Source organism: Bos javanicus, chromosome 24 (assembly GCF_032452875.1).
Source record: "Bos javanicus breed banteng chromosome 24, ARS-OSU_banteng_1.0, whole genome shotgun sequence".
NCBI classification, from domain to species: Eukaryota; Metazoa; Chordata; class Mammalia; order Artiodactyla; family Bovidae; genus Bos; species Bos javanicus.
The window spans coordinates 57,479,566-57,505,684 of NC_083891.1; the positions used below are offsets into that span (position 1 = coordinate 57,479,566).

Here is a 26,119-nt window from a genome sequence, read left to right on the forward strand (position 1 = left end):
CAGCCTGAGCCCCTACCAGGGCTCAGAGTCATCCCAGCCTGGCTAGGTGGGGATTGTCTATGGGTTTTAATCATCTGGACTGAAGTCCCTTTCTTTGACTGAAACAATATAGAGCGCTGACCGTGTTTCAGTTGTCAGCGGGTGGATAAGGGCCCCTCAGTTGCTCATAAAAGCAGGACAGGATGATTTGTCTCTACTCAGCGTAGTTTCCTCCGCAGCACGTGTTGCTGACTCAGTGGATGACAGCTGCTCGTGGGTGCTGTGTGTCTCCTCCTGACGTAGGAGGCTTTCTGTCTGTGAAGAAAAATCTAGAAAGGGCAGAGTCCCAGTTGGAGCCATTTGTCCCTGATTGTTTATTCGAAGGCTGCCATCATTTCTGCTCGTTGTTGTTTTTCTGTTAGGAAGTCAGGTGTGTATTTACTCTCTGACTGTGTGTCCGTTTTTTTGTTTTTGTTTTTTCCTTTAATTTAGGCGGATATTCCAAATAGGTTTGAAATGAAACTTCACAGAAATAACATATTTGAAGAGTCCTATCGGAGAATCATGTCTGTGAAAAGACCAGATGTCCTGAAAGCTAGGCTGTGGATTGAGTTTGAATCGGAGAAAGGTCTGGACTACGGGGGCGTGGCCAGAGAGTGGTTCTTCCTACTGTCCAAGGAGATGTTCAACCCTTACTACGGCCTCTTCGAGTACTCGGCAACGTAAGTGTCTGGAGTGCATTTCAGAATGTGTCCCCCACTGAGACAGGTTTATTCCTCATGAATAAATGTGAGAGATGAGATGATGGGAGAGTGGGCTTCCCTGGTAGCTCAGCTGGTAAAGGAGCTGCCTGCAATGCAAGAGAACCCGGTTTGATTCCTGGGTCAGGAAAATTCCCCTGGAGATGGAATGGGCTACCCATTCCACTATTTTTGGGCTTCCCTGGTGGCTCAGACAGTAAAGAATCTGCCTGCAATGCGGGAGACCTGGGTTCAATCCCTTGGTTTGGAAGATCCCCTGCAGGAGGGTATGGCAACCCACTCCAGTATTCTTGCCTGGAGAATCCTCATGAACAGAGGAGCCTGATGGGCTACCGTTCATGGGGTTGTGAAGAGTCAGACATAACTGAGCAACAAAGCACACGATGAGAGAGTAAGCCGCTCCCTCGTTTGAGGTGAATGAACACTGCCGACCTCAGCCCCGCCCACCCCCGTCCCGGACGCCTAGAACAGACTCTGGCTCCACACGGTGAAATACCGTACAATGTGAACACCCAAAAATAATTCTTCCCTTGTCTGTTGGGTTCATGTAATTGAAAATGTGTTGGGTACTTATCGTAAAGAACAGCACTGTTCATTTGTTATGCTAATTCAGGGAATTTGTCACTGTCACAATTCAGAAGGTCATTGTCTCATGAACAGGAATAGTTTTCTGACATGTACTACTTAAAGGGAAATTGAGGATCCGTCCTTTAGGACCCAGAGGACTGTCCTGGGCCTGTGAGGTGAGGCCCTGCCTTCCCCTTGCATTAGGGTTTCACCACTGCCGGGCGTGAAGACTGAGGCTTTCTCGGGAATCAAGCCATGGCTGCGCAGAAGGCCGCCCATCTCATCCTCCAGGCTGTGGCTTCTTCAAAGCCTCAGGCTGGGCCCAGTCCCTCAGTAGGAGAGTCATCGACCTTGAGAAGCAGCCTGTGCTCTTTGGGGCCAAGACTTCTCCCACGTCTTCCCCCTGGTGCCAGTCTCCTGAGGGCTGTTTGAAAAGAGCAGCCTCGGTATTCTTCTCAGTGCTCTGGCCAAGAATTTCCCATTTTGTAAAACTGATAAAAGCCATGAAAAAGGAGAGGATCAGAGACCACACCCACACCTCACCCACATCCCAGAGTGGCCTCCAGAGGAGCCTGGCTGCAGACTCTCTTCCTTACCTAAGCACTCCTGTGGTGGGGAGTCCCTGTCGAGCCCCTCCAGAGGAGTATGGCCGCAGACCCTCTTCCTTACCTAAGCACTCCTGTGGCGGGGAGTCCCTGTCGAGCCCCTGTGGTCTGTGCTGTTTCTCATCTTCCAAAGGTACTCGGCCGAACCGTAAGAAACTGACGTTTTTGTCAGTCAGCACAGTCAGATGTCCACAGTTCCTTAGGTTTACCTTAACAGGGCATGCGCACCAGCTCCAGTAGATCTCCATCCTTGGTCATGGAAAGAGGCTAACCTCTAAATAAACCCTGTTCTCTAGCTTTTTCACCTCATCTGTCTGAAAGCCTGTTGACAGGCAGAGACAGAAAATTCAGATGCTTGCATTTCTTTTGCTATCGTTCTGTCGCTAAATAGTGTCCAACTCCTTACAACCTCATGGACAAGCTCCCCTGTCCTTCACCATCTCCCAGAGTTTGCTCAAATTCACGGCCATTGAGTTGGTGATGCTGTCTAACTGTCTCATCCTCTGTCACCCCCTTCTCCTTTTGGCTTCAATCTTTCCCGTCATCAGACTCTTTTCTACTCAGTTGGCTCTTGGCATCAGGTGGCCAAAGTATTGGAGCGTCAGTCCTTCCAGTGACTATTCAGGTTTGATTTCCTTTAGGACTGATTGATTTGATTACATTTCTTTTTTCTCTCTTCCTCCCCAAAAGGGACAACTACACACTTCAGATCAATCCCAATTCAGGCCTCTGTAATGAAGATCATTTGTCCTATTTCACTTTCATTGGAAGAGTTGCTGGGCTGGCAGTATTTCATGGGAAACTTCTAGATGGTAAGTTATTTTTAAAAGTGTTGAAGGTAATAAGACAGTGTTCTCTGTGGTCTATCATGAGGTGTCTTACTCACATCATAGATTTTAAGCAGAAGATTCTCACTGGTTCTCTGTAAATCAATGGATTCTTTTCTTAATGCTTTGCCCATAACGAAGGTGCTCCTTAAGACCGTGACTGCCCTTGGAGGCAGAGCAGAGACGCAGCATGTCAGTGTCGGCCCCCTAGCCCCATCTGGGGCCTCACCTTCTTCCCTCCCCAGACACCGGCGGGGTTTGAGCCTCGTCTTAGGGCTACACTGAGCCCGAGGGGGCAGGAGCTGCTGCCAGGGGTGGGTGCCTGGGGACACCTGGGGCGGGCTGAGGATGGGGGTTGAAGGTGGAGGAGGGGGACTGAGGTTCCCGCGTCCTGTTGAGAGGCGTGCAGCGCAGGCCGGCCTGGCACAGGTGTGGGGGTCCCTGTGGAACCACGGGGGGTGTTCCTCACTGCTGTCGCCCTGCTCAGGCCCCCTCCTCCCCCAGAAGGCCGCACAGCCTCCTCCACGGTATCCCACGCTCCCTTCTCACCCTGTCCTCCTCTCCCCACTACGGCGCCAGCGATGACACTGACACGCAGACAGGATTCCCTCCTGGCGTGTTGGTGACCCCTGGCCCCTGGGCAGCAGCCCAGACTCTGCAGTGCCTCGTGGGAGCGCTGTGTCCACTACCCAGTCCCTCCCGGCCTGCCAGCCAGGGCACCCTGTGCCACTGTCCCGGCGAGCCCCCGCCTTGTCCCCCCCAGCCAGAAGTGCCTTTCTCGCCCCGGGCACACGCGCATTTGCACTGCAGGTTCCTGCCTGTGCTTGAAGCTCATTGGCCGTCTCACAGCAGCCTTTCTGGCCTCCACTCTCCCCTGGGCCATCCCTGTTAGTGTAACTGCCCCGCTTCCCCGTCCGCTCCCCACCCCCGTGCACACCAGGCCCGTGTCTGGCTGCAGAGAGCCCTCGATTCTTCTGCCCTGGTGTCTCGTTCACATGAAAGCGGGTTAGTTTTTAGTTTGTGCCCTGATGCACAGCATCATCAAAGATTTGAAACTAACCCAGTTTTCCCCACGTTTTAGGTTTCTTCATTCGACCGTTTTATAAAATGATGCTGGGAAAGCAGATAACTCTGAATGACATGGAATCTGTGGTGAGTAAACACAGGTTAATCCAGTGGACATCGTGAGCTGCTTGTGCTTTATAGAAAGGGAGTTGAGGCCATGTGCTAGTCACAGTGATTTTTACGGGCACCCTCGTTCAGTATGAGCACCTGGGAACATTTAGTTGTTCAAGAGGTTAATTGATCTCTGTAACTTTTTAAATAAGCAAATCATTGTTCACATTTCCTGGAGTCATGGTATTTCCGGTGGACACACACACAACTCAGTTACCTCTGCTTACCCAGGACTAGGTAGACCAAATTAAACCCAAGGGTCATCTAGAAACCTCATCATTGCCCATTGAAATTGAAATTGCTAATACCAAACAGGTTACAGGCTCGTCTGTCATCCCTTTGTTTTCCAGCCTAAAAAAATGGCAGGGGACCAGGCCAAACAGTAGATAAGGGAAGAATATTTGAAGTCATCCTAGACATGGAAGAAGGGTAAATGACCACTACATTGCAGGAGAAGAATGAAAAATTAGACAGTAATTGCCGACTTTTGATTTGGGTTTTCATGTTGCATTCAACTTACTCATTTTTAATCTAGGCTGACCCTTTCAAAGCTGAAAGGATTTTCTGTAAAAGCAAAATCCGATGCTCTTTTCCCAGTATCCTTTGCTTCTGTTTTTCTTTTAATTTACCTGTGACCCCACCGTTCACCTCCACGGGGTTGGGAGCCGGGGGAGGGTTTCCCTGGGGCCATCAGGAAGCATCTTTTTTCCTCAGCCTTGCCGCTGCACTGCCTGCGCGTGCTGTGGAGTTGGGTCCGTGAGCCGTGTACTCGTGGCCCACGGCGCAGCCTCTGGGTGTGGAGGGAGGGCAGAAGGCCAGCGTGCATGCGAGGCCACTCAGCTGGTTTTTCTGTGGGCCCGTAGCTCTGCGTATCCACCTTACCCATCTCAAGCTTCTCTTCAGCTCTCACCTTTAACTTAAGCTTTATGCTTTTGTTACTGTGCAATGAGGAAGCTAGGAGTACAGAAGTTTCTCTTCAAGTCTAAATTAATTTTATTCCCCACGGGGATAGTAGGCGCCCACATTCTCTTTTTCCTTCTTGGAGCCCAGGCTCTGGGGCCTGTGTTCTGAATTTTGCTCACAGTGACTTGCAGAGAGTGATAGAAGCCCAGGAAGCGGCACAGCTTGAAACCACCGGCGTTTAATTAGGGCTTTCTCTGTCCTTCCTACTTCCCTCTGATATTTTCACTCTTAAGAGACAGGGAGTGTACTGAGCTCTACAGGCCCAGTTGTAGGATTTCCTGACTGCCTTGCGGAGCAGGCCACTTTCCCTTCTCAGAGGATGGGATCCAACTACAACCCTCAGCAGGGGAGAGTTGGGTGGGGCAGAGCTGGAAACAAGATATCAGTAACTAGTGCATTTCTTGAGATTGTGAATGGAATTACACTGGAAGAACATAATCATTTAAAGAAGTCAAATGAGTGTTTGTTTTGAAAAAAATACTTTATTTTAATTTTTGTGTCAATTTTATAGGATAGCGAATATTACAACTCTTTGAAATGGATCTTAGAAAATGACCCAACTGAACTGGACCTTATGTTCTGCATTGATGAAGAGAACTTTGGGCAGGTATGTGTTGTAGGCAGCCACCCGCACTTGCCCTTGACTTTCAGAGTCTTTGCTTCTGCACAGGCTGCACCACAACTTTGCTGGACAATTGAAAACGGCCACCAGGAGCTTCAGGTGTTCATCACCATCTCACTGTATCACCAGCGCCTTAGTGTCACGCCAGGAAGCTAATCCCAGTTACAGCTGCCTCTCTTCCTGCAAAAGAGAAGTTGCTCAGTCGTGTCCAACTCTTTGCGACACCATGGACTGTAGCCTACCAGGCTCCTCTGTCCATGAGATTCTCCAGGCAAGAGTACTGGAGTGGGTTGCCACACCCTCCTCCACGGGATCTTCCCAACCCAGGGATCGAACCCAGGTCTCCCGCATCGCAGGCAGATGCTTTACTGTCAGAACCACCAGGGAAGCCACAGAATTTCTCTTCCTGCAAAGTCAGAGAAATTCTAAGGCCTCTGGGGCATGAAGTAGTACCTGCTTCTCAGCTAAAGTAGATCTGAATGTGAATGTTGGCTCCCTGGTTTTAAAATTTAGATACAGTGTCCGTGTTTGCTTAGTGATATAAATATGTGACCGGGAAGAGGTGATGTCTGGGGACCTTGACTTTGTTCCCTCTGCTTTGATAGTTCCCTTGTCATGATGAAATTTGTCTTTGGGGGCTCAGCAGGCTCAGGGTTTTCTAACCTCCTTGCTTGGCACCTGTACTGTCCTTGTGGCTCAGTTAAGTTCATGTCTGACTCTTTGCAACCCCATGGATGCAGCACACCAGGCTTCCCTGTCCATCACCAACTCCCGGAGCTTACTCAAACTTGTGTCCATCAAGTCAGTAATGCCATCCAACCATCTCATCCTCTGTTGTCCCCTTCTCCTCCTGCCTTCAATCTTTCCCAGCATCAGGGTCTTTTCAAATGAGTCAGTTCTTCACATCAGGTGGCCAAAGCATTGGAGTTTCAGCTTCAGGATCAGTCCTTCTAATGAACATTCAGGACTGATTTCCTTTAGGATGGACTAGTTGGATCTCCTTGTAGTCCAAGGAACTCTAAGAGTTTTCTCCAGCACCACAGTTCAAAAGCACCAATTCTTCGGCTCTCTGCCTTCTTTATGGTCCAACTGTCATATCCGTACAGGACTACTGAAAAAACCATAGCTCAGGCTATGTTAACTGTAAAGATTAATTTCAGAGATGAAAATTGCCTGCTTGGAATTCTCGTCATCACCCTGACGTTGTCTAGGGGATGTGTTACCTTTGATTCATTTGTCCCCTATGATAACACTGCTTGCAGGGCCAGGGAGGGTCTTCTCAAGATGTTATCCAGCCCCGGCTCCTGTCCTTTCACAAAAGTCCAGAGAGAGTTCCATCTCCCAGACCAGGCCTCATAGCCTTGACGTTGACGTTCATGAGGTCAGGGAGCCCATTTTAAGGGTTAACTATGGAAGATGATGTTGGTTTGTTCTTTATTGCATCAGAGATTACTGAAAGTGTCCTCCACCGCCCCAAAAGTGTGTTCACATCTCTGTCTATTCATGATGCTGGGCTCAGTTTTATAAGTGAGGCGGGGAAATCAGGTCCCTGCCCTCTTGGGTTCATAGTCTTAGAAAAAAGAAGCTGATGCTGCTGGATAAAAAGGAGTTTCTGACAAAGAGGTGTGGGGGCAAAAACTATTCAGCGATAAGGTGATCACATAGATACCAGGATTAATGTTACATATGCTTGAGCCAAGAGCAGTCACGAGTGTGAGCCTGGGGGTGGGCGGGACTTGGGGAGTCTGTGTTTTCTTTCCTTCTTGGCTGGCAGAGTTGAGGCTCATAAAATTTCAAACGCCAGGGATGAGAGAGACCTTGTGATAAATGTAAACAATCAGTGATTCCTTTAAGAATCTCGTTTGCCCTCCCATCCTTTTTTTCCTGCATATTGTGCTTCGTGACCAAAACTCCTCACAGACGGTGGGCGCCGCCTGTCCCTGTGGGAGTCTTGTTGTGGGGAACGGGGAGGGAGACCTTTTCTGCACACCCGCCCCCAACTAAGGTGTCCCATCCAGATTAGCAGTAGCCCCCCAAGGACTAAATGTAAATGGGTTCCTGCCCTTAATCTGCTTCCTTCTTCTGCTCCCCCTTCCCTTGAGCCCCTCCAAGTCACCCCTCCTCTCCCCCATCACCCCGCCCCATTCACCCCTCACCCTCCCTCGAGCCCCTCCCCCGTCACCCCTCCCCCCTTCACCCTTCCCGCTCTTCCAGACCAGCTGCTTCTGTCAGCCCTACGACGTGGATGCTCCTCTGCCTGCTTCTTTTCTGCTCCTGACCCCAGCGCTCACCCACCGTGTGGTTCAGGTTCCACCCATCTCTGCACTGCTCACCCAGTCTGTTATCTCTGGTCCACACCCCTCCTCTCGTGTTCAGATTCCCCTTGGTCTCTTAAACCCCTCCTCCCTCCAGAAAGACCCGCAGGTCCCCAGACTGAACTAAAGCCACTTCCTCCTCCCAGCCCCACCCCCTGCCTCCGTCTGATCAGTGGCCCCACCCCCTCCACCTTGGCCTCTTCCCTCTTTCCTCCCACGTCCCGACCCTGCATGCAGCTGGTCACCGCGTCCTCGCGTCCTGACCCTGCGTGCAGCTGGTCACCACGTCCTCGTCGCTTCCCTCATCCACACCTCCCCTTGCTCAGGCCCCTGGTCCCCACGTCGCGCCCTCTCCAGTCCTCTCCCTGATGCCCCAACGCGTGTGCTCCGGATGTGGTCACTGTGGAAAGCACACCCGGATGCGGAACTGTTCTGCTCAGCATCTCCTCCACTGGCCGTCCTGTGCCCTTCAGTGTGAGCCACGGCCTTCCCTGCACGGCGCACCTTTACCTTCCCTCCTGACACCTCCTTCCTCCCACCTTCACGGCCACGGGTGCCTGCCGTGCTGCCCCCCAAGATGCCCCTTGCCCTCCGCAGTCTACGTGGCACTGTCTCCTTGCAGCACCCCCCACCTCTGGGGCCCTCCCCACACTGACCTCCACCACTGACCAGCTGCCTCCCCTGAGCCCTCAAGGTTCCTGGATTTCTCCAGGGCCCAGCGTGTAGTGATGCCTACTGCATGCTTAGTGAGCAAAGGACTGAACCGAACTGATCTCGTTTTTTAATGTTAGAAGTAACGGAAGCTCCAAGTGTGAGAAAACAAAATGTAATTGGAATTGTGGTGACTATTTATTAAGCTGGACCTTTTTTTTAAGGGTCTTGACTGCCAATTTTTAAAGGGTAACACATGGCTCAGAGAAGGCAATGGCACCCCACTCCAGTACTCTTGCCTGGAAAATCCCATGGATGGAGGAGCCTGGTAGGCTCCAGTCCATGGGGTCACCAAGAGTCAGACATAACTGAGCAACTTCACTTTCACTTTTCACTTTCATGCATTGGAGAAGGAAATGGCAACCACACCAGTGTTCTTGCCTTGAGAATCTCAGGGACGGGAAGCCTGGTGGGCTGCCATCTATGGGGTCACACAGGGTCGGACACGACTGAAGTGACTTAGCAGCAGCAACACATGGCTAATCATCCTGAAAGTATGTCTTCTTTGCATTTTTAACACATGGAGGGAGACGAAAGAGCCAAGAAGACTTAAAATCAGTCTTGGACTGTCAAATGCAAAAGGAAGGGTCTCATGTATATCCACTTACAGAGCTCCATCCATGCTCAGTCATGTCGGTCTGTCTTATCTGACTCTGCAACCTTTTGGACTATAGCCCTCCAGGCTCCTCTGTCCATGGGAGTCTCCAGGCAAGAATACTGGAGCGGGTTGCCATTTCCTCCTCCAGGTCATCTTCCCAACCCAGGGATCGAACCCATGTCTCCTCCGTCTGTTGCTTTACAGATGATTCTTCACTGCTGAGCCATCAGGGAAGCCCATAGGACTCCATACGACTAACTTAAATAACACAGTTCAGAAGGCATTACTGATGCCATGATTCGATGCAGACGCCCTGAGAGACCTTCCTCAGTTACAGTTAAATGTAACTGTTTCTACCTAACAAGCACAAACCAAACAGAAAATGTTTGCGTTTTAAGTAGACTTCTGATAAAGGCGCTGATGATCGTCATAATTCATGTCAATTATTCATTACAGACAGTTCTCAAGCCTCCTCATTTAATGTGGATGTTTCTGACTTTGGCTTGAATCAGGTAGAGTAATGTGAGCAGAACAGACTGGCAAGATGAGTAAGATGATGATTAGGAGCCTGTTTGTGAAAGTACTGCCTTTCCTTTTGAGAGAGCTAAGCCTGATTAACAAGGAACTAGCATATCTATTTTGTATTCTGGAAAAAATACGAGTGAATTAAGCAGCTGCACCTAGCTCTCATCTCCCACATTCAGTCCCTCACCAGGCCCTGTTCATTTTTACTCCCTGCTATTTGTCAGTTCTCTCTGTTTTCCCTGTCTGCCCCCTCACGAATACCTGAGGGTAAGCTACCATATATATATTATATGGCTTCCCTTCTGGCTCAGCTGGTAAAGAATCCTCCTGCAATGCGGGAGACCTGGGTTTGATGCCTGGGTTGGAAAGATCCCCTGGAGAAGGGAAAGGCGACCCACTCCAGTATTCTGGCCTGGAGAATTCCATGGCCTGTATAGTCCATGGGGTCGCACATAATATATAGTGATACCTATTATATACATATGTAAACCTTTATTCATTTCCCGGCTGAGCTGAGTCTCCGTCGCTGCTCGGGCTTTCTCCGGCCGCAGCGAGCAGGGCTGCCCTCTAACTGTAGGGTGTGGGCTTCTCGTCGCGGTGCCTCCTCTTGTTGTGGAGCACAGGTTCTAGGGCCCATGGGCTCAGCAGCTGCAGTCGCCGGGCTCTAGAGCACAAGCCCAGTAGCTGTAGCACACTGGCTTAGTTGATCCACAGCATCATGGGATCTTCGATCTTCCTGGATCAGGGATTGAACTTGTGTCTCCTGCACTGGCAGGCGGATTCTTCACCATGAAGCCCCCCCTTGTACACGTCTAACTGGTCTTTTATATCCACCTTGACCTCCTACAGTGGCAGAGCAGTCTTGGCAGAATGTGAGATGATCATGTCATTCCTCTGCTGAAAGCACACAGAGAATTCCCATTTTGTCACTGTCGAGATAAAGCCCCAAACCCTGTATGTGCCCCGTGACGTCCTGCGTGGCCAGGCCCAGCGTACTTGTCTCAGCTGCACTTTGCGTCATTGCTGCCTCTCATACTTTCTGGGTCTGCTGCCATGAGACCTGTTGCACACACCAAGCTCCTTCTTGCCTCAGAACCTTTGCACATTCCATTCCTTCAGTGGGGAACACACTCCCAGCCTCGGTTCAGACAGCCAGCTCTGACCCCAGACCCCAGTCCTTCAGAGGGTCTCTCATGTCTCCCTGTGGCAGGTACCATAAGTGCCTTTCCACTCGTTTGTACGATTGCATGTTCCGCATCTGTCTCATCTGGTACAGTTGCATGTTCCGCATCTGCCTCGCCCGTCGGCTCAGCCCAGTGGTGGCTGTCCTGGGGCTGCCTGTTGCTCACCGCTGTGCACTCACCAGCTCACAGTGCCCACTGCAAGGCCGGTGCTCAGAACAGAGTTGTTGAGCCCAAAACGTGGACATCAGCAAGAGGCTTGTGCAGGCGTTGCCCTCTCCAGCCCTTTGCAAAGCCGCCGTTTTATTTTTCTGATACTGAGCTGCATGAACTGCTTATGTATTTTGGAGATTAATCCTATGTCAGTTGCTTCATTTGCAGTTATTTTCTTCCATGTTGAAGGTTGTCTTTTCATCTTGTTTATGGTTTCCTTGGCTCTGCAGTGCATTGCAGTTTTTCTAACCCAAAAGGGAGCCCACACCTCCTTGTACCAAAAAGTAAAGTCATTCCTTCAGTGGAGTGAAGTTCCCACAGAAGCGAGATGTGCATGCGGTCAGCCTTCCTCAGTGCTCTAAGCTTTTTCTCCTTCTGTAATTAGAAATTTCAGCCCGTGAACGTTGGTGGTGGCTGTCACTTTGTATAATGGAACTGCAGCTGTTGCCATGTTTTTCTGGTTTGTTTTCTTTCTGGTTGGTGAGAATCTGGAGCTGCTGGGTGGGGGGCCTGTTAAAAATGTTTCAAGTGAACAAATTTCAATATTTAACAATCGTCATACACCAACCAGAGATGTAAACCATGCACTCATGTACACCCCACACACACGTGCCCCACCGGGAGGAGACATGCTTTCAGAGCTGTGACACGCAGAAACTCTGGACTGCAGGACCAGCAAAGCAGCGCCTGATGGGCGAGAGGCACCCGTCGCGGGGACGTGTGGGAAGCTGTGCAGTAGGGCAGGGCAGAGACTGGGCGGCAGCCGCACAGGAGAGCTCTTTGGGGCCTGGCCTGAGCGGGCGAAGGCACACGTTTCCAGTTGGGATGACAGTGCTCCTTTGAGGGCAAAAACCTGTTCTTAGAGGACAAGAGGTCTCAGCCATCACAATGGCTTGTGTCCTCCACGGGGCCACAGAACATACTGCTAGTGTCCCATAGGCATCTTTGGTAAGATTGCACAAGAGGAAAGGGGCAATTGAGGGGGGGTGGCATCTAAAAAGGCTCTTCAGGGCGTGCTGACTGGGGAAAAAGGCTGAGAAGCACTGGGTGGGGGAGAGCAAACCGGGGAAAGACAGACACTGGAAACAGGAGACAGCAGCGCCCAGGAGCGGGAGGAGAAGCAGCCAGACTGACCAAGACCTTTGTCCTAAAGCGTCTGCTAGAAGATTGGGGAGACAAAAAGTGGAATTTTTAAAGACCCTGGTGCCTCAGTAGAGGATAGTTGGATGGCATCGCTGACTCAAGGGACGTGAGTTTCTAATGGAGTTTGAATAACAGCTGTTCCTGCCCACAGGGGTGTGTGAGGCCAGGGAGGGGGGCAGCTGAGGCTCTGGGAGGACTTACCTTATCCAGGGAAGGGCCTGCAGCCCCCGAACCCCCATCACTGCCTCCCGGAGAAACTGTGGCCCTGATCAGCCATGTGACCCAGAGTTGCCCTGGCCAGCAATTCCTTCCCTAGCACAGATAGTACAGTCTGCTCTTTTTTTTTTTTTTACTTTCAAAAATAATTTCATATATCTGATTATAAAAATAATAATAAAATATTGATCTTTGTAATAAAGTCGGTACAGTAAACACATATTAAAATCACCCTTCACTTGTACCACCTAGAGAAAAATCACCATTAAATTTTGGTTTGTATCTTCCAGAATTGTTCTCTGTAAACACACAAGGTATTTTTATTTATTAATTACAGGAGTGGAATTTTAGAATGTGCACAGTTTTAACTTAATAAATCCTAGGTAGCTTTCCATGTCAGTAAATACCATTTTTTAATAGCTACGCTGGATTTCATTCCATAGACCAAACATCTTTTTTTAATGACTTTTATGTATTTGTGGCTGCACAGGGCCTGTGTTGCTCTGCGGGCGCTCTTCTCTGGTCGTGGTGAGCGGAGAGCGCCTCTTTGTCCCGCCGCCCCGGCTGCTCACCATGGTGGCCTCTCTGTTTGGGCGCGTGGGCTCTGGAGCGCAGGCTCAACAGTTACAGACTTGGTTGCTCCACCGCATGTGGGGTGTCTCCTGTGCTGGCAGGCGAGTTCCTTACCGCTGAGCCACCAAGGAAGCCCCGTAGACCAACCAGATTTTAGCCACGCCCTAGTGGTCAGCATCTAAGCTATGTCAGCATCTCACCATATAAACAGTATGAGGCCTGTAATCCTGATATACACATTTTTGTACCAATATCTTACCATTGGTATAAATCCTAAAAGAGAAGTAACTATAAGAAGGGATTTGCACCTTAAAATCTTGATGCCTGTTGCCATCCCACTTCCTAAGCAGAACTGTTCAATATCCTCAAGAAGTGCTGGGACATACACGGGACAAGAGCAGATCCCCGCTGGAGGGGGACGGGGTGGTGACTGGACAGGCTGGAAGACAGCGGTGGAAGGGAGCCCGGTGGGAAGGAAGGATTTGAAGAAATATAAAAATACAGTAGCAGTTAAGTCCATACTGGGGACAGGAAAGCATCGTATTGACGTTGTAGAAAGTGGGGTTCAGTCATGTGGGAGAGAAGCTAGGTCCCTTCCCAGACAATGAAGAAAAGGAGGAAGAAGAACACAGGAAGGTCCAAGACCAAGAATCCGCAGGCTTAGATTGAATAAGCTGCCTCCACGTGAAAAAGAATAACAGTCAGGCACACCATCAGAGGAAATGCTGACAGGAAGAGGGTGTGAGAGGCACGCCAGAGACGTCCAGTCTGCTCCTGGGTGTGTGTGGCAGGGCTGAGGCACTCTGTTGCGCTGTGCAGTTGCTAAGGGGTGTCCACAGCAAGCTTCCCTGTCCTTGACTATCTCCCAAGTTTGCTCAAACTCCTGTCCATGGAGTCGATGGTGCCATCCAACCATCTCATCCTCTGCTGCCCCCTTCTCCTGGCTTTAGTCTTTCCCAGCATCAGGGTCTTTTCCAGTGAGTCAGCTCTTCATCTGGTGGCCAGAGTATTGGAGCTGGGGTGGGGTCGCTGAAAGTGGACCTGTGTCAGAGCAGGGGTCTGTGACTGCATCCCGCGTGAGGGATGTGACCTGGACGTTTACTCTGGAGAACCCGCTCCCTCAGGCTTGGCCTCCTCCTGGACATAGCCAGATGCATGTGGGGAAAAGACTGCGAGGACTCCCAGCAGAATATAAAAGTGGTTATCCATGAATAGGGGAGCTGTGGGTGGTATTTTTTTCCTCTTTATTTCCCCGGAATTTCCACGAGAGTAAACACTTTCCTGTTAGATCAGTAGACTCTTCCTTCCCTTCTGCTACTTACTGCTTTGTCCACTCGGATGTTAAGCCAGGGCTAGCAGAGGAGGAGACTCTGCCTTGGGTTTGGCGTCTTTGCTTTCTGCGCTCCTGGGCGGCTCTGAGGGAGGCAGGGACGTTCTGGGACAGGGAGCCGGGAGGCGGTGTCATGTGCCTGCTAAGTCCCTTCAGTTGTGTCCGACCCTTTGTGACCCCGTGGACTGTAGCCCGCTAGGCTCCTCCATCCATGGGATTCTCCAGACAAGAACGCTGGAGTGGGTTTCCAAACCCTCCTCCAAGGATCTTCCTGACCCAGGGCTCGAACCTGCGTCTCCTGCACTGCAGGCAGATTCTTTTATCGCTGAGCCACGGGGGAAGCCCGAGGTGGTGTCTGATGCACAGAAAGGGGGTTCTCCGGGGGCAGGTGGGTCCATCCCTCACTTGACTTCCTCAGCTTCTCTCTTGTAAGTCCCTGTGTTTTTCCCCTTTGAAAGAAATTCCACGTATTTTTTTTTACGGCTATAAAATCTAATTTTCAGCAACAAATTGGGATCTCTGCAATCTTGATGGATGTACCCTGTCTTTTCTGTGAAACATAATTAAATTTCTTGTAAGTCAATAGCAGATGAAAAAAAGTGTTGTTCTCCACTGTTGCTAATGTATGAAGGATAATTAAAACTCATAAATAACCATAAAATCATTTGCCTTCGATGATAACATCTTTAAGCGTGTAACATCTTAACAATTTAAAGGCCTCATTAGATACTCCCCTGGACACAGAGCCCATTTTCTGGTAAAGAGTTCTGAATAAATTTTACTTACGTTCCTCCCATAGTGAGACGTTATTACTCAGTGATAATATGCAAGATAGCTTCATGATGGTGATCATTGTTTTATCTTTGTAATTGCAGACATATCAAGTGGATCTGAAGCCCAACGGGTCAGAAATAATGGTAACGAACGAAAACAAGAGAGAGTACATCGAGTACGTACACACAGCCCTTTCTTTTGCCCTCGCCAGAACACCTTGTGCATGCCGTGGACATCCTCTTAACAGCCTGGGTTCCTTTCTGGTTTGGGCTCATGGGATGCTGAATTACGGGATGGAAAGTGTGACTTGTGTCATGACTTCTTGGAGCTGCCAGACAGGAGCAGTGGGAGGAGAGAAGGGTCCTTGTTGAGTAACATAGCAGATAACTCTGGGAGCCAGTGGGTGTTCTGTCTAAAACTGAGAATTACAGCGATGGAACACAGTGTCAAAAGCCAGTTGGGGTAAAATTAGAGACAACCAAAGAGAGGATACTGCCTCTCTCTCCTGACTTCTCTTCCGTGATGAAAGTGTAGGAAAAGAGTTAAAATGGATAGGGAGAATTCAGCAGGTGCTGAAACATCGTTCCTGACGTGTGTAATTTTCTTTACTCAACCTCAGCCTCCATTGGTGGAACAAAATGTTGAGTCCTTTGGAAATCTAGGACAGCTGTAGTGGCCAGAAGGTCCTTCTCTGTTGGGCAGCTTGCATTTTCCTCTTTGGTATATATGTGTGCCTCAAGCACACAGTTCTGGTATCCTCTAAGGATTGCCAGGTTGCCCTCGCTAACCTTGGGCAGGTCAGCGTAACAGTGGCTGGCTCCCAGGGTCTTAGTTTCTGCTCATCTAGTGAGTTACAGCCGTGGCCTGAACTTGTTTGCATTCAGAACATCATCTCAACAGGCCAGGTTGCCTCCTCTCTCATTATAATGGATCACAGGACTTGAGAGAACTGGCCGAGGATCTTAGCATCCTTCCTTAGCATCTGCAGAGAAAAGCCTACTGTCTTTTCTAATTAGGAAGAAGGGAAGAGTGTCGAGTCCCTAGAGACCCTGACAAAGGACGGACTTCTCCACTCGCAAGTTTGAAAACTTAGTACTCTTAGTCAAAGGCTAGAAGTAAGATACTGCAGTTCTTGCCTGTGCACGTTAATTGGCACTTGGCTGAACTGGACAGTCTCCACAAGTAAATGGTGTTCTGGCGACACCATTGTCTTCATTCAGAAGCACAGACTTGGAGTTGATTCTTAGCAGCCCTCCACCCCAGGGGGACTAGGGTCAGAAGTCAGAGGGTCTAGACCTCGTGATACACGTTGTGCGTCTTTCTTTGCAGTTAATTCTTTTGGGTTTCAGGTCGGGGTCGGGGGCAGGGCCTCAGGCAGCGTCTCCACTGGCTTCACCGCCAGAAGTCGGGTTGAACTCATCAGCTTCTCTGTGGCCCCTGCACCCCCGGTGCAGGAGGAGGCTGTTGGGCTGGTGATCACAGCACAGCCAGGGAGCCCCCGAAATGCTGAGCAGTGAGCAGGCGGCAGGCTGGTCCCCGGGTGCCGTTGCCATGGCGCCCCCCCCCCCACCCCCGCCACCGCCCGCATAAGTGAGAGCCCTTGGTGACAAGGTCCCCGTGCTGTTTCACGACAGAGCGCCTTAGGTGCACTCCAAAGCAGATTCGCCTGGCAGTAAATGCTGCTGTGCGCTAAACGTTGTCACAGGGAGCATGGTTTCAGTGGATTTCTGTGACTCAAAGAGGTTTTTTTACCACCAGTCCTCCAAATGTTGGTATTAAAGTATTAATGTTAGTGGTAAAATGCTGATAAATTGTATGTCTTCCTTGAAAACCAGCACTTTGGATACTAGAATGAAATATCATATGATCACATATGTTGTGCTGGGTATTCCCCTTGAAAATATGTACATGGTTGTACGTAAGTGTGGGTATATACATACGTGGGTTTGTATGTATGTGCCATGATGCCCAGTTATGTTTGTATTCAAAGCCCATTTTCCCTTTTCTCTGGACAGTCACATTTATAAAGCAGCTTTGGTAAACTGAGGCTTGGTGGAGGGGAGAGGGGAGAACCAGTCTTACTTTTTTTAAATCCTCAGTGAGACTCGAGGCTCCACGCATGCCCCTGTTCTGGAAAGCATCCAGGGCGCGGCAGCGGCGGCCCCGCCCTCCCCTTGGCCCACCTCGGGCCCTGCTCCTCCCCTGCGACGAGCAGCTGCTGCAGCCGTGCGGGAAGGGATGAAAGCCGGGTGAGGGCTGGTTAACTGCTGTCCCTTTCCTCCCGCAGCCTCGTCATCCAGTGGAGGTTCGTGAACAGGGTCCAGAAGCAGATGAACGCCTTCCTGGAGGTGAGCCGGGCACACTGGGAGCCGGGCCTGCGCCCTGAGATTGGGAGAGGACCACCCTCCTCCTGGGAGTGGGCACGAGGCGGGGGGCCATCACACGCCCCCACACGGGCGCAGGTGTGGGGACCCCACTCCCACCGCCTCCAGCCCCAGGACAGGAGTGAGAGCCTCGGCCCTGCCGCCCTTCCATTTTTTGCTTTGGAAATGGCACCCCACTCCAGTACTCTTCCCTGGAAAATCCCGTGGGCAGAGGCGCCTGGCCGGCTACAGTCCATGGGGTCGCGAGGAGTCGGACGCGACTGAGCGACTTCACTTTCACTTTTCTAGCTTTGCTGCTCTTAGTTTTTAATTCGCTGTAACTGTTTTTTAAAGAGAAACCTTTACAGACTTGATCCAGAGGGCAGGCTCCCCCCACAGAGGCTAGAACCATCGTCCTGCAGGTCTCAGTGGTGCCCAGGAAGGCTGGGAGCATCTCAGCCTTTTGCTGCAGTGACCGCGGGTTCTGAGAGATGGGAGGACCTGGGCAGCTTCCATTCATACCATCCCTCCCCGGGAGCGGTGCCTTCCCTTTCATCGGTCGGACGTTGTTTTTTTGTTTTTTTTTTTTAATCCCCTGCTCTTTCTTCGTGGCTGGCTGAACAATTCCTCACCCTATTAAAGTGTGAAGCGGTTACTTCTCAGACCCGGGTAGTTAACGTCAGTGATGCCACAAGGCCCCCGAGGAGAGGCCCGTCACAGAGAACAGGGTCCGTCATCTCTTTAAATGGCTCACTGTGACCCGAAGTGCAGTTTCTTTTTAAGTCCTAAAGAGAACGAACCCCAGGTGTCCACTCCAGGCTTCCGTTCTCAATGAACCGATGCTGGGTTCTCATTGGCTGATGCTCTCAAGCTCATCCCTCACCCACTTACCTGCTCACAGTGAATAAAGCACCAACCTAGGCAGGTGGGCTGCCGGCTATGGGGTCACACAGAGTCAGACACGACTGACATGACTTAGCAGCAGCAGCAGCAGCAGGCAGGGCACTCGGAAAAATTCTGGGACCTTGGGTGTAACGTGTGTATTGAACGCTCTTGAGAACCGCAGGTTTCATACCTTAATTACACAAGAAACCCAGCTGGCCTCACTCCAGGTGATCTCACTTGCAGAAACGGGCCAGCAGCACGGAGCATCCGTCCTGGATCAGTGCAGTAGTCAGTGAAAGTGCTAGCCGCTCAGTCGTGTCTGACTCTGCGACCCCACGGACTGTAGCCCTCCAGGCTCCTCTGTCCATGGGATTCTCCAGGCAAGAATACTGGAGTGGGTTGCCATTTGCTCCTCCAGGGGATCTTACTGACCCAGGGATCAAACCCACATCTGCATTGCAGGTGGATTCTTTACCGTCTGAGCCATCAGTTAGTGATAACTAACCAACTAAGCTGGGAACTGGGCTGGTTCTCTGTACTCCCTGTCTCCTCTCTGCTGATCACACGGCCGCCTCTGGGGTTTCATCTCTGCCTTTGGTACCTTATTTGTAAACGGTTCGCTTGCACGCCTACGGCCTGTGTGTCTGAGGGCACCCTGACTCCCGGCTGCTGCTGCTGCTGCTAAGTCGCTTCAGTCGTGTCCGACTCTGTGTGACCCCATAGACGGCAGCCCACCAGGCGTCCCCGTCCCTGGGATTCTCCAGGCAAAAACACTGGAGTGGGCTGCCATTTCCTTCTCCAATGCATGAAAGTGAAAAAATAAAGTGAAGTCGCTCAGTTGTGTCCGACTCCTAGCGACTCCATGGACTGCAGCCCACCAGGCCCTCCGTCCATGGGATTTTCCAGGCAAGAGTACTGGAGTGGGGTGCCATCGCCTTCTCCGCTGACTCCCGGCAGTGTGTCATAAATGGCTTTTGGAATCCGCCACCTGCTTACAGCAACTCATATTTTCATAGCGTTTCAGGAATTACTCAAGTACCTGAATCCTCTGGAGTCTGCCGCTCTTTAAATCTTTTATGTTGTGATTATGCTATTTTTATTGGAACTAAAATCACTGAATACTGTCACTGATAGCTATAAATCATCAGGGAACAATGTGTTTTTTCCTAGCTAACCACACAAAGCTGGTTGGCCCTGTAAAATTTGTCTCTTTCAGAGAGAAAGGTATTGAGAGTGATTTTTTTTTTTTCTTTCAGGGATTCACGGAACTGCTCCCTATTGATTTGATTAAAATCTTTGATGAAAATGAACTGGAGGTTTGTAAACATTTTACATAAAGGAGATTTTATTTAAGTTGCTTCACTGCTGACATTGTAATATTCTCCCATCCGCAGTGTCCTAGCGAGTAAGCTTAGGTCAGTTCTACCGCAGGTCTCTCGGGGGCCTGTTTGCCGACTGGGGAGCAGGGAACAGCAGCCATTACCTGTGTATTCCTTCCTGGGAGAGGGCAGGTCCAGGATGCGGCAGACAGAGGCCTGCCGCGCTGAGCTGGTTCACCGCCGGGCCTGGCTTGGCGGGGAAACTGCTGCTTCCAGTAGAGCTGGGGTGGCAGCAGCCAGGGGAGGGTCACCACCCTGCTCCCCGGGTGGCGGCCGGCTGAGGACTCAGGTTTTCTGTGCACCCACTGTGAGCGCTGAGGGGGGCTCGGCCCGGAGGTGAGCCTGAGTGTCTATGACGGCTCCTAGAGCAGAGGTCGCCGTGAACTTGAAGGGGTCGTGTTGAGGGAGGAAGCACACCAGAAAGCAGCAAGGCGGTGGTAGCAGGAGGTGGCTTCACAACAGGTTGTGCCAGCTTCTTAGAGTGATGTAGAGAGCGGGGCGTCTGCAGAGCAGAGGGACCTCTTCACCTTTGTGTTAAGGGAAGCAGGACAAGGCAGGCTGTGTCTGTGCAGAGGCTGCTGACGGGACTCGGGGGCTCTCGTCCAGTGAAGCGGCTCCTGGGGACTGGCTTTCCATTCTCCTACCTTCAAATGGAAATGTCCGGGTAGATGATGTCATAGAAAGCATGTCGAGGAAGCCCTTCGTTTGAAAGGTGGGCAAACTGAGGCCGGGAGAGGCTAATGACCTCACAGGTTTATCCAGCAGGTTCTGAGCACAGTCAGGCCTACGAGCCCACCTTTCAGGCCTCTGGTTTAGTTGTTTTTCCATTTTCTGCTGGTGCCTCTGTGGGAATATCACTCATCTGTCCACAGGAAGCTGCCCTGCCGAGGGCTGGTGATGGTGGTTTAGTTGCTAAGTCATATCCGACTCTGCAACCCCACAGACTGTAGACCGTGAGGCTCTTCTGTCCATGGAATCCGGGCAAGAATACTGGAGTGGGTAGTCATTTCCTCCTCCAGGGGATCTTCCCAACCCAGGTATTGAACCCATGTCTCCAGGTTGGCAGGCGGATTCTTTACCGCCGAGCCACCTGGGTAGCAGAGGGTTAGACAGTAAGGAAAGTGGACCCGGGCCCGGTGAGGCAGAGGAGCAATCACAGCCTCAGGACGGGTCTGCTCGCCAGGAGGTGAGGTGATGCCCTGAGCTGGTGGATCCGTCTGGGGAAGACACGTTCTTGCTATCATAAAGTACAAATTCTGTTGTGGGTGGAGAGGTATTTTCACACACTGAGACAGATAACCTCTCAGAAGAGCAGCCAGCCAGCGTCACGAGCAGATGTAAACAGAGCATAAGCAAATCCGTGGGCACTGAGCTGAGATCAGAGGGGCCAGGAGGGCAATCAGTTTGGACTTTTCATTTCCAGTATGAGACGCGGTGGTCCGTCCAGGCTTTGGACTCGGGGCCCCTCGTTACCTCTCTGTCTCTGACCCGAGGCGGCAGGTAGGGTGTGGCACACGTGTTCCCCTTCAGTTGTTCTTACAGTTCACTGGATCGTCTGGCTTTGCACGTGACGCGATGCTGGCATTGAGAGAAGGCCTTTTCTCCATGTGTATTTCTTCAGCTTTCACGATACACCCTGTTCACCTCTGGTCTGTCTCCTCCAGTTGCTGATGTGTGGCCTTGGCGACGTGGATGTGAACGACTGGCGACAACATTCTATTTACAAGAATGGCTACTGCCCGAACCACCCCGTGATCCAGTGGTTCTGGAAGGTAAATCCGGGGCCCAGGGCCTGTGCTGCCTTCCGAGGTCCGCCCCTGGGTTTGGGGCTCCGCGGCCTGCTGGGGAGGGAAGAGGCCTGCTGAGCCAGACAGAGCCCTTCCCACTGCTCTCTGTGGCCGTGGTGGATGCCTGTCCTCACTGGTCCTGAGAAAGCCACGCTGTCTTCCTCGGTCACCTACTCAAGTGCTTTTGTCTGAGGAAACCGGTGAGTAGGGTGACCCTAAAAAGCAGACAGCTGGATTCGAGAATTGGAACGAGTCCTCCAGAGTGTGGATAAGAATGAAAGGCTTCTCGGGACAAATACATGCTTTGGGGCTGGCTTTTCCAAGATGCCATTTTGGTTTAAAAAACTATTTTCTCAACTGTTTTTGTGAATTCCAACAACCATTTTGATCTTTACATCTTTCAATCAGAGATGCAAATGAAATCTGATTTACTCTCTAAAGGTCAGTGATTTTACTCTCTAAAATCCTGTTCATTTTAGGAGAGAAGTGAAATAGTGAGCAGGTCTGAAGAAGGGAGTGTAAACTGACTTTGAAAGAACAATTCCAGGGGTAGGGGGGAAGCACTGGTTATTTACTTATAGAAATAAGAAATCTATTTGAATTATCTTAATTTCTAAACATCTGTTACTAATAAGATTTCAAGTGCGGCAGATAAGTAGAGAGAACAGGAAGAAAGCAGAATCATCAAATCCTAAAATCTTAGTCCAGGTCTCACTCAGCTTTGATTTTGGATTTTTTTTTTTTTAATATCAATTCAAGTGACTTTACTAGCGAAGCCAACTAGATTCTTAGAATAATTCAGATAAGTAAGATACACCGGTTATTTCAGAGGCCTAGCCTGGCTTCCGTTTTTCTTTTTCTAAAATGTTATCTTTAGAGAATTTCTGCACAGTCAGAAATCCTGCCTCATAACCTGGGTTCCCCTGGAGCTGACGCTTTTCAAACTGTGTTTGTTTCCTAATGGCTGAGAGGATCATGTGTGTTTCTGATTGGCTTGAGAGGACCGGCAAGCCTCACAGAAACATGAGCTCAGTGCCATCGACGAGTTCGCCTTTTTTTTAACCACTTATTTTTGACCAATGGGCACATGAAGAAAGGGACATTGTGATCCCTCGGTCTCTGATATTAGAAGCCAGTGTTGTGGCCATTAAAAAAAAAAAAAATGCTTCCCGGCCTTACCCCGTCCGGGTGGAAGACCGTCTAGGACTTCCGCCTCAGTGCACGCAGGATGAAGGTTTGCCGGTCCGCGTTGCATGTCCCATGACACGTGCTGACCTTTGCCCCCGCCCCGTCCGCAGGCTGTGCTGCTGATGGACGCCGAGAAGCGCATCCGGTTACTGCAGTTTGTCACAGGGACGTCCCGAGTACCTATGAATGGATTTGCCGAGCTTTATGGTGAGCAGGATACCAGGGGGTCTTGCCCTCCCCTCACCCCATGAGTGTTTACTGGGTATCGGCTGTGGCTCCAGAAGACTGCCCCCAGGCCTCTAGCCGAGTGGGTTTTGCCTGGACCCATAGACACTCCACATGAAGGGTGTGGCAGCATGCTGTATCCTCAGCTCTTTGTGTTGCTGTGGTCGCGCAGTCGCGTCCGACTCTGCGACCCCATGGACCGCAGCACACCAGGCCTCCCTGTCCATCACCAACTCCTAGAGTTCACCCAAACTAATGTCCATCGGTCAGTGATGCCATCCAGCTATCTCGTCCTCTGTTTGTGTAGTTAGCTCTGTATAAAAGCAGGGGACTGTCTTTACTTTTTGTACAGAGAACCATAAGTTTGGTCCTCTCTTCTCTTTCTTTTCTCTTTTGTTTTTTTGGTCTATTTTCCAAAACAACTGGATTTTGCAGAATCATCCATGTCGTTGTAAGCTGAACGTTAAACTTACCGCACCCTCCACAAGGCAGGATTCTTCAGTGTTTCCTGTAGATTAAAAAAATCACTTTCTGCTCTGCATATTAAAGGTCATGATATTTATGTCCCCACCAGCGCCCCCCGCCCAGAAGTAGTTTTAAATTTAAGCTTGCAGGGCTAGGCTGAAAGGCTGTAGCTTCTGCCCGTCCATATGTTGTCGTGTCTGCTCTGTTCAGCTTGGCGCGGCTCCGTCCTGATGGTGACGTGAGTTGAGGTCTGAGGTGGTGCAGAACCGTGGCTGCCCCTCTTTCACACAATGTGACGTCACAGCTGCAGAGGGGTTCCCGGGCTCCCCCAGGCACGCCTTGCCCTCCCCTCCCCTCCTTTCCTCCAGCCCCTCCTTGTCTCGCTCCGCGGCCTTGAGCACTCAGCACTTGGTTTTCTCTTTCTTTTGTCCAGGTTCCAATGGTCCTCAGCTGTTTACAATAGAGCAATGGGGAAGTCCTGAAAAACTGCCCAGAGCTCACACGTGGTGAGTGACGGAAAACCACCCACTGTCGACAGACGGACTTGTTTTTCAAAGCTTAGCCATGGGTAATACTGGGCAAGAGGGTCACATGCTGTGCTCCCTGCCCATTGAGCATTTAGAGGGGGAAATGTCAGCAATGCAGGTGAGAGTGTCGTCATACTGGTGCTGATTAGGTTCAACCAGGAGTTGAAAGGACCAGTATGTTTGACAATGAAGGGTTAAATCCCCCCTTCCTGCTTCCCCTGGGGTGCTCCTCCTCCAATCCCCCTCTTTCCTTAAATATTCTGGGAAGCAGAGATTTCACTGTATCATCTCCCTATGTGGCTGTGACAACACCCAGCCTCTGAGCAGGCTGAGGTCTTATTCCAGCCTTAAATTGGTTTAGAACCATGAACAAGATTTCTTGGAGCAACAGGGTCTTTAAAAGACTTTCCATGGCTATCCAGAACCCATGAGTCTCCAGGATTTAGTAATGTGATTGTGACAGAGAGGGGTCACAGGTCCGGCCAAGGACCCCTGCCCAGGGAGGCTTAGCACAGTGGCACTCAGAAGGCCTCCAAGGGACAGGGGGAGAGGAGGAGGGTCTCTGGGACCCTCGAGGACTTTCCTGAGACCCACAGAGAGAACCTCAGGAGCTTTCAATCTGGCTCCCAGGTCCCGCGGGTTGGTTTCCCCCACTGAGGCTTTGGTTTCTTATTCATAGGAAGCAGGTGTAGGGGGTCCTGTGGATGGTCAGCCCCCCAGCCTCCTTCCCCACAAGAAGCTTAGGCTGCCAGAGTCGCTGGGCCATCCCGCGCTGCCCGGCACGGCTCAGAGGAAGGTCTCATTCAGGTGCATTTGTGGGAAATGGGCTGTGCAAGGTTTTTTTGCTTCTCTTCGATTCTGTCTCCTTGCCGGAAAGCACGTTTTCCCCGACGTTTGTACCATTCCGAGAACTCCGAGCAGAATGGATGTGGTCCCTGCCCGTAGGCGCCAGGAGAGTAGGCTGAGTCTTGCTAAAACTGCTCGATCACTGGAGCAGTTGGTGTCCTTGACCGTCTGCCTTTATTCTCGGGGGACAATGTTTTGGCCTTTTGGAGCTTCTATTCCAGTTTCAGAATGCAGTGTGGTTTTCTGGGCTTAGTAGCCTTCCTCTGAAAGGCTGCCAGCGCTGGGGTGAGCCCCAGGATGGTCAGGATGGGGACCGAGCTCCCAAAGAGGAGTCACAGCGGCGCCACTGGGCGTGGCCATCTCGTGTGGGGCAGGCCCTGCACCTAGACGGCAGTATCCCTGTGGGTTCTTGGGAATCTTGTGGTCTGAATTCACAGGCTCCCGAATCTCAGAACTTGAAGTCAGGTCTGCCCAAATTAGAATCTCCACCCTGACAGCTACAGTTAAGCTGCTGCCACGGGAATATGGTTCCCTTTCTTTCCAGACTCTTCAAAGACAACCGAGTAATTGAGTGCTCATCCCACATCCTACTGTTGACCCACAGACAGATATCTTGCCGTTGAACACTTCTTCTGTCTCTGAGTCCACGTGCTGAGCTGCCACTAAAATACAGGGCCGCCCAGACAAGGCCCTGACTCGGTGTCTCTCTACCTTGGCTGGACATTGGAACCCCCTAGAAAGCATTTAATACAAACAGTGGCCCTGGGGTCCCACTCACGGAGGTTTGGACCCAGTTGGTCTGGTATGACCAGGGCCGTGGGATTGCAGAGCCACCCGGGTGGTTGGCAAGGACAGGCAGGGTTCAGAATCGCTGCTCATCTTCTTGAAGGACAGAGGCCAACCCCGGGAGGAAGGCAGCCCTGCTGCTCGTCAAGTGTCCCAGGAGGAGAGCGTCCAGGGCCTTCTCCCAGGGCCGCTCTCCCCAGGCCCCGAGGAGGGCACTAGATCCACTGACAACCCAGGGCTGGCAACGTGGGATTTCCTCTTTTTTCTTTGCTGTGGCTCTCCTCCCATCCAGCCCCGGCTTCTGCTGAAACACAGAAACACAACGACCATGCTTCATTCTTGGTTCACTGTGAACAGACTTCCCCGCGACGACCATAGATGTGGCTAAATAAAATCTAGCCGTATGTGTGTTTAAGCTCTTCCGTGTTTGATGAAAATATAAAATACACAACGAAGCTTCAAGATTAAAACCTGATTTCCTAGGAGAGCGAGGGCTTGGTGGAGCTGGTTCTTCGCATATGATTGTGGAGTGTCTAGCATGAAGCGGCTGCATTCCTTTGTTCTATCAAAGGTCACTGCTCATGGATTT

At 50.9% G+C, this 26,119-nt stretch overlaps 1 protein-coding gene and 1 long non-coding RNA gene across 28 annotated transcripts in view; one reads left to right on the top strand and one right to left on the bottom strand.

Moving 5' to 3' along the window:
• The window catches only part of NEDD4L (NEDD4 like E3 ubiquitin protein ligase), a 381,755-nt gene that overhangs the window by 348,388 nt on the left and 7,248 nt on the right, over positions 1-26,119 (top strand). For 16 of the 17 annotated variants that reach the window (XM_061400317.1, XM_061400318.1, XM_061400319.1 and 13 more), the window contains 10 exons: positions 472-701; positions 2,603-2,724; positions 3,821-3,891; positions 5,390-5,485; positions 15,181-15,254; positions 17,367-17,427; positions 19,584-19,643; positions 21,371-21,478; positions 22,792-22,888; positions 23,805-23,877. In XM_061400317.1, the coding sequence (XP_061256301.1) occupies positions 472-701; positions 2,603-2,724; positions 3,821-3,891; positions 5,390-5,485; positions 15,181-15,254; positions 17,367-17,427; positions 19,584-19,643; positions 21,371-21,478; positions 22,792-22,888; positions 23,805-23,877 (992 nt within the window). Of the gene's footprint in view, positions 1-471; positions 702-2,602; positions 2,725-3,820; positions 3,892-5,389; positions 5,486-15,180; positions 15,255-17,366; positions 17,428-19,583; positions 19,644-21,370; positions 21,479-22,791; positions 22,889-23,804; positions 23,878-25,288; positions 25,982-26,119 lie in introns of those variants that run through there. The other variant, XM_061400312.1, reaches the window with a different exon arrangement.
• Positions 19,651-26,119, bottom strand: part of LOC133237786 (uncharacterized) — a 45,309-nt gene continuing 38,840 nt past the window's right edge. For 9 of the 11 annotated variants that reach the window (XR_009733352.1, XR_009733351.1, XR_009733342.1 and 6 more), the window contains 2 exons: positions 22,673-22,861; positions 19,651-21,708 (listed from right to left, as the gene is read on the bottom strand). This is a non-coding gene — a long non-coding RNA (uncharacterized LOC133237786). The remainder of the gene's footprint in view (positions 21,709-22,672; positions 22,862-26,119) is intronic. The other 2 variants (XR_009733345.1, XR_009733344.1) reach the window with 2 other exon arrangements.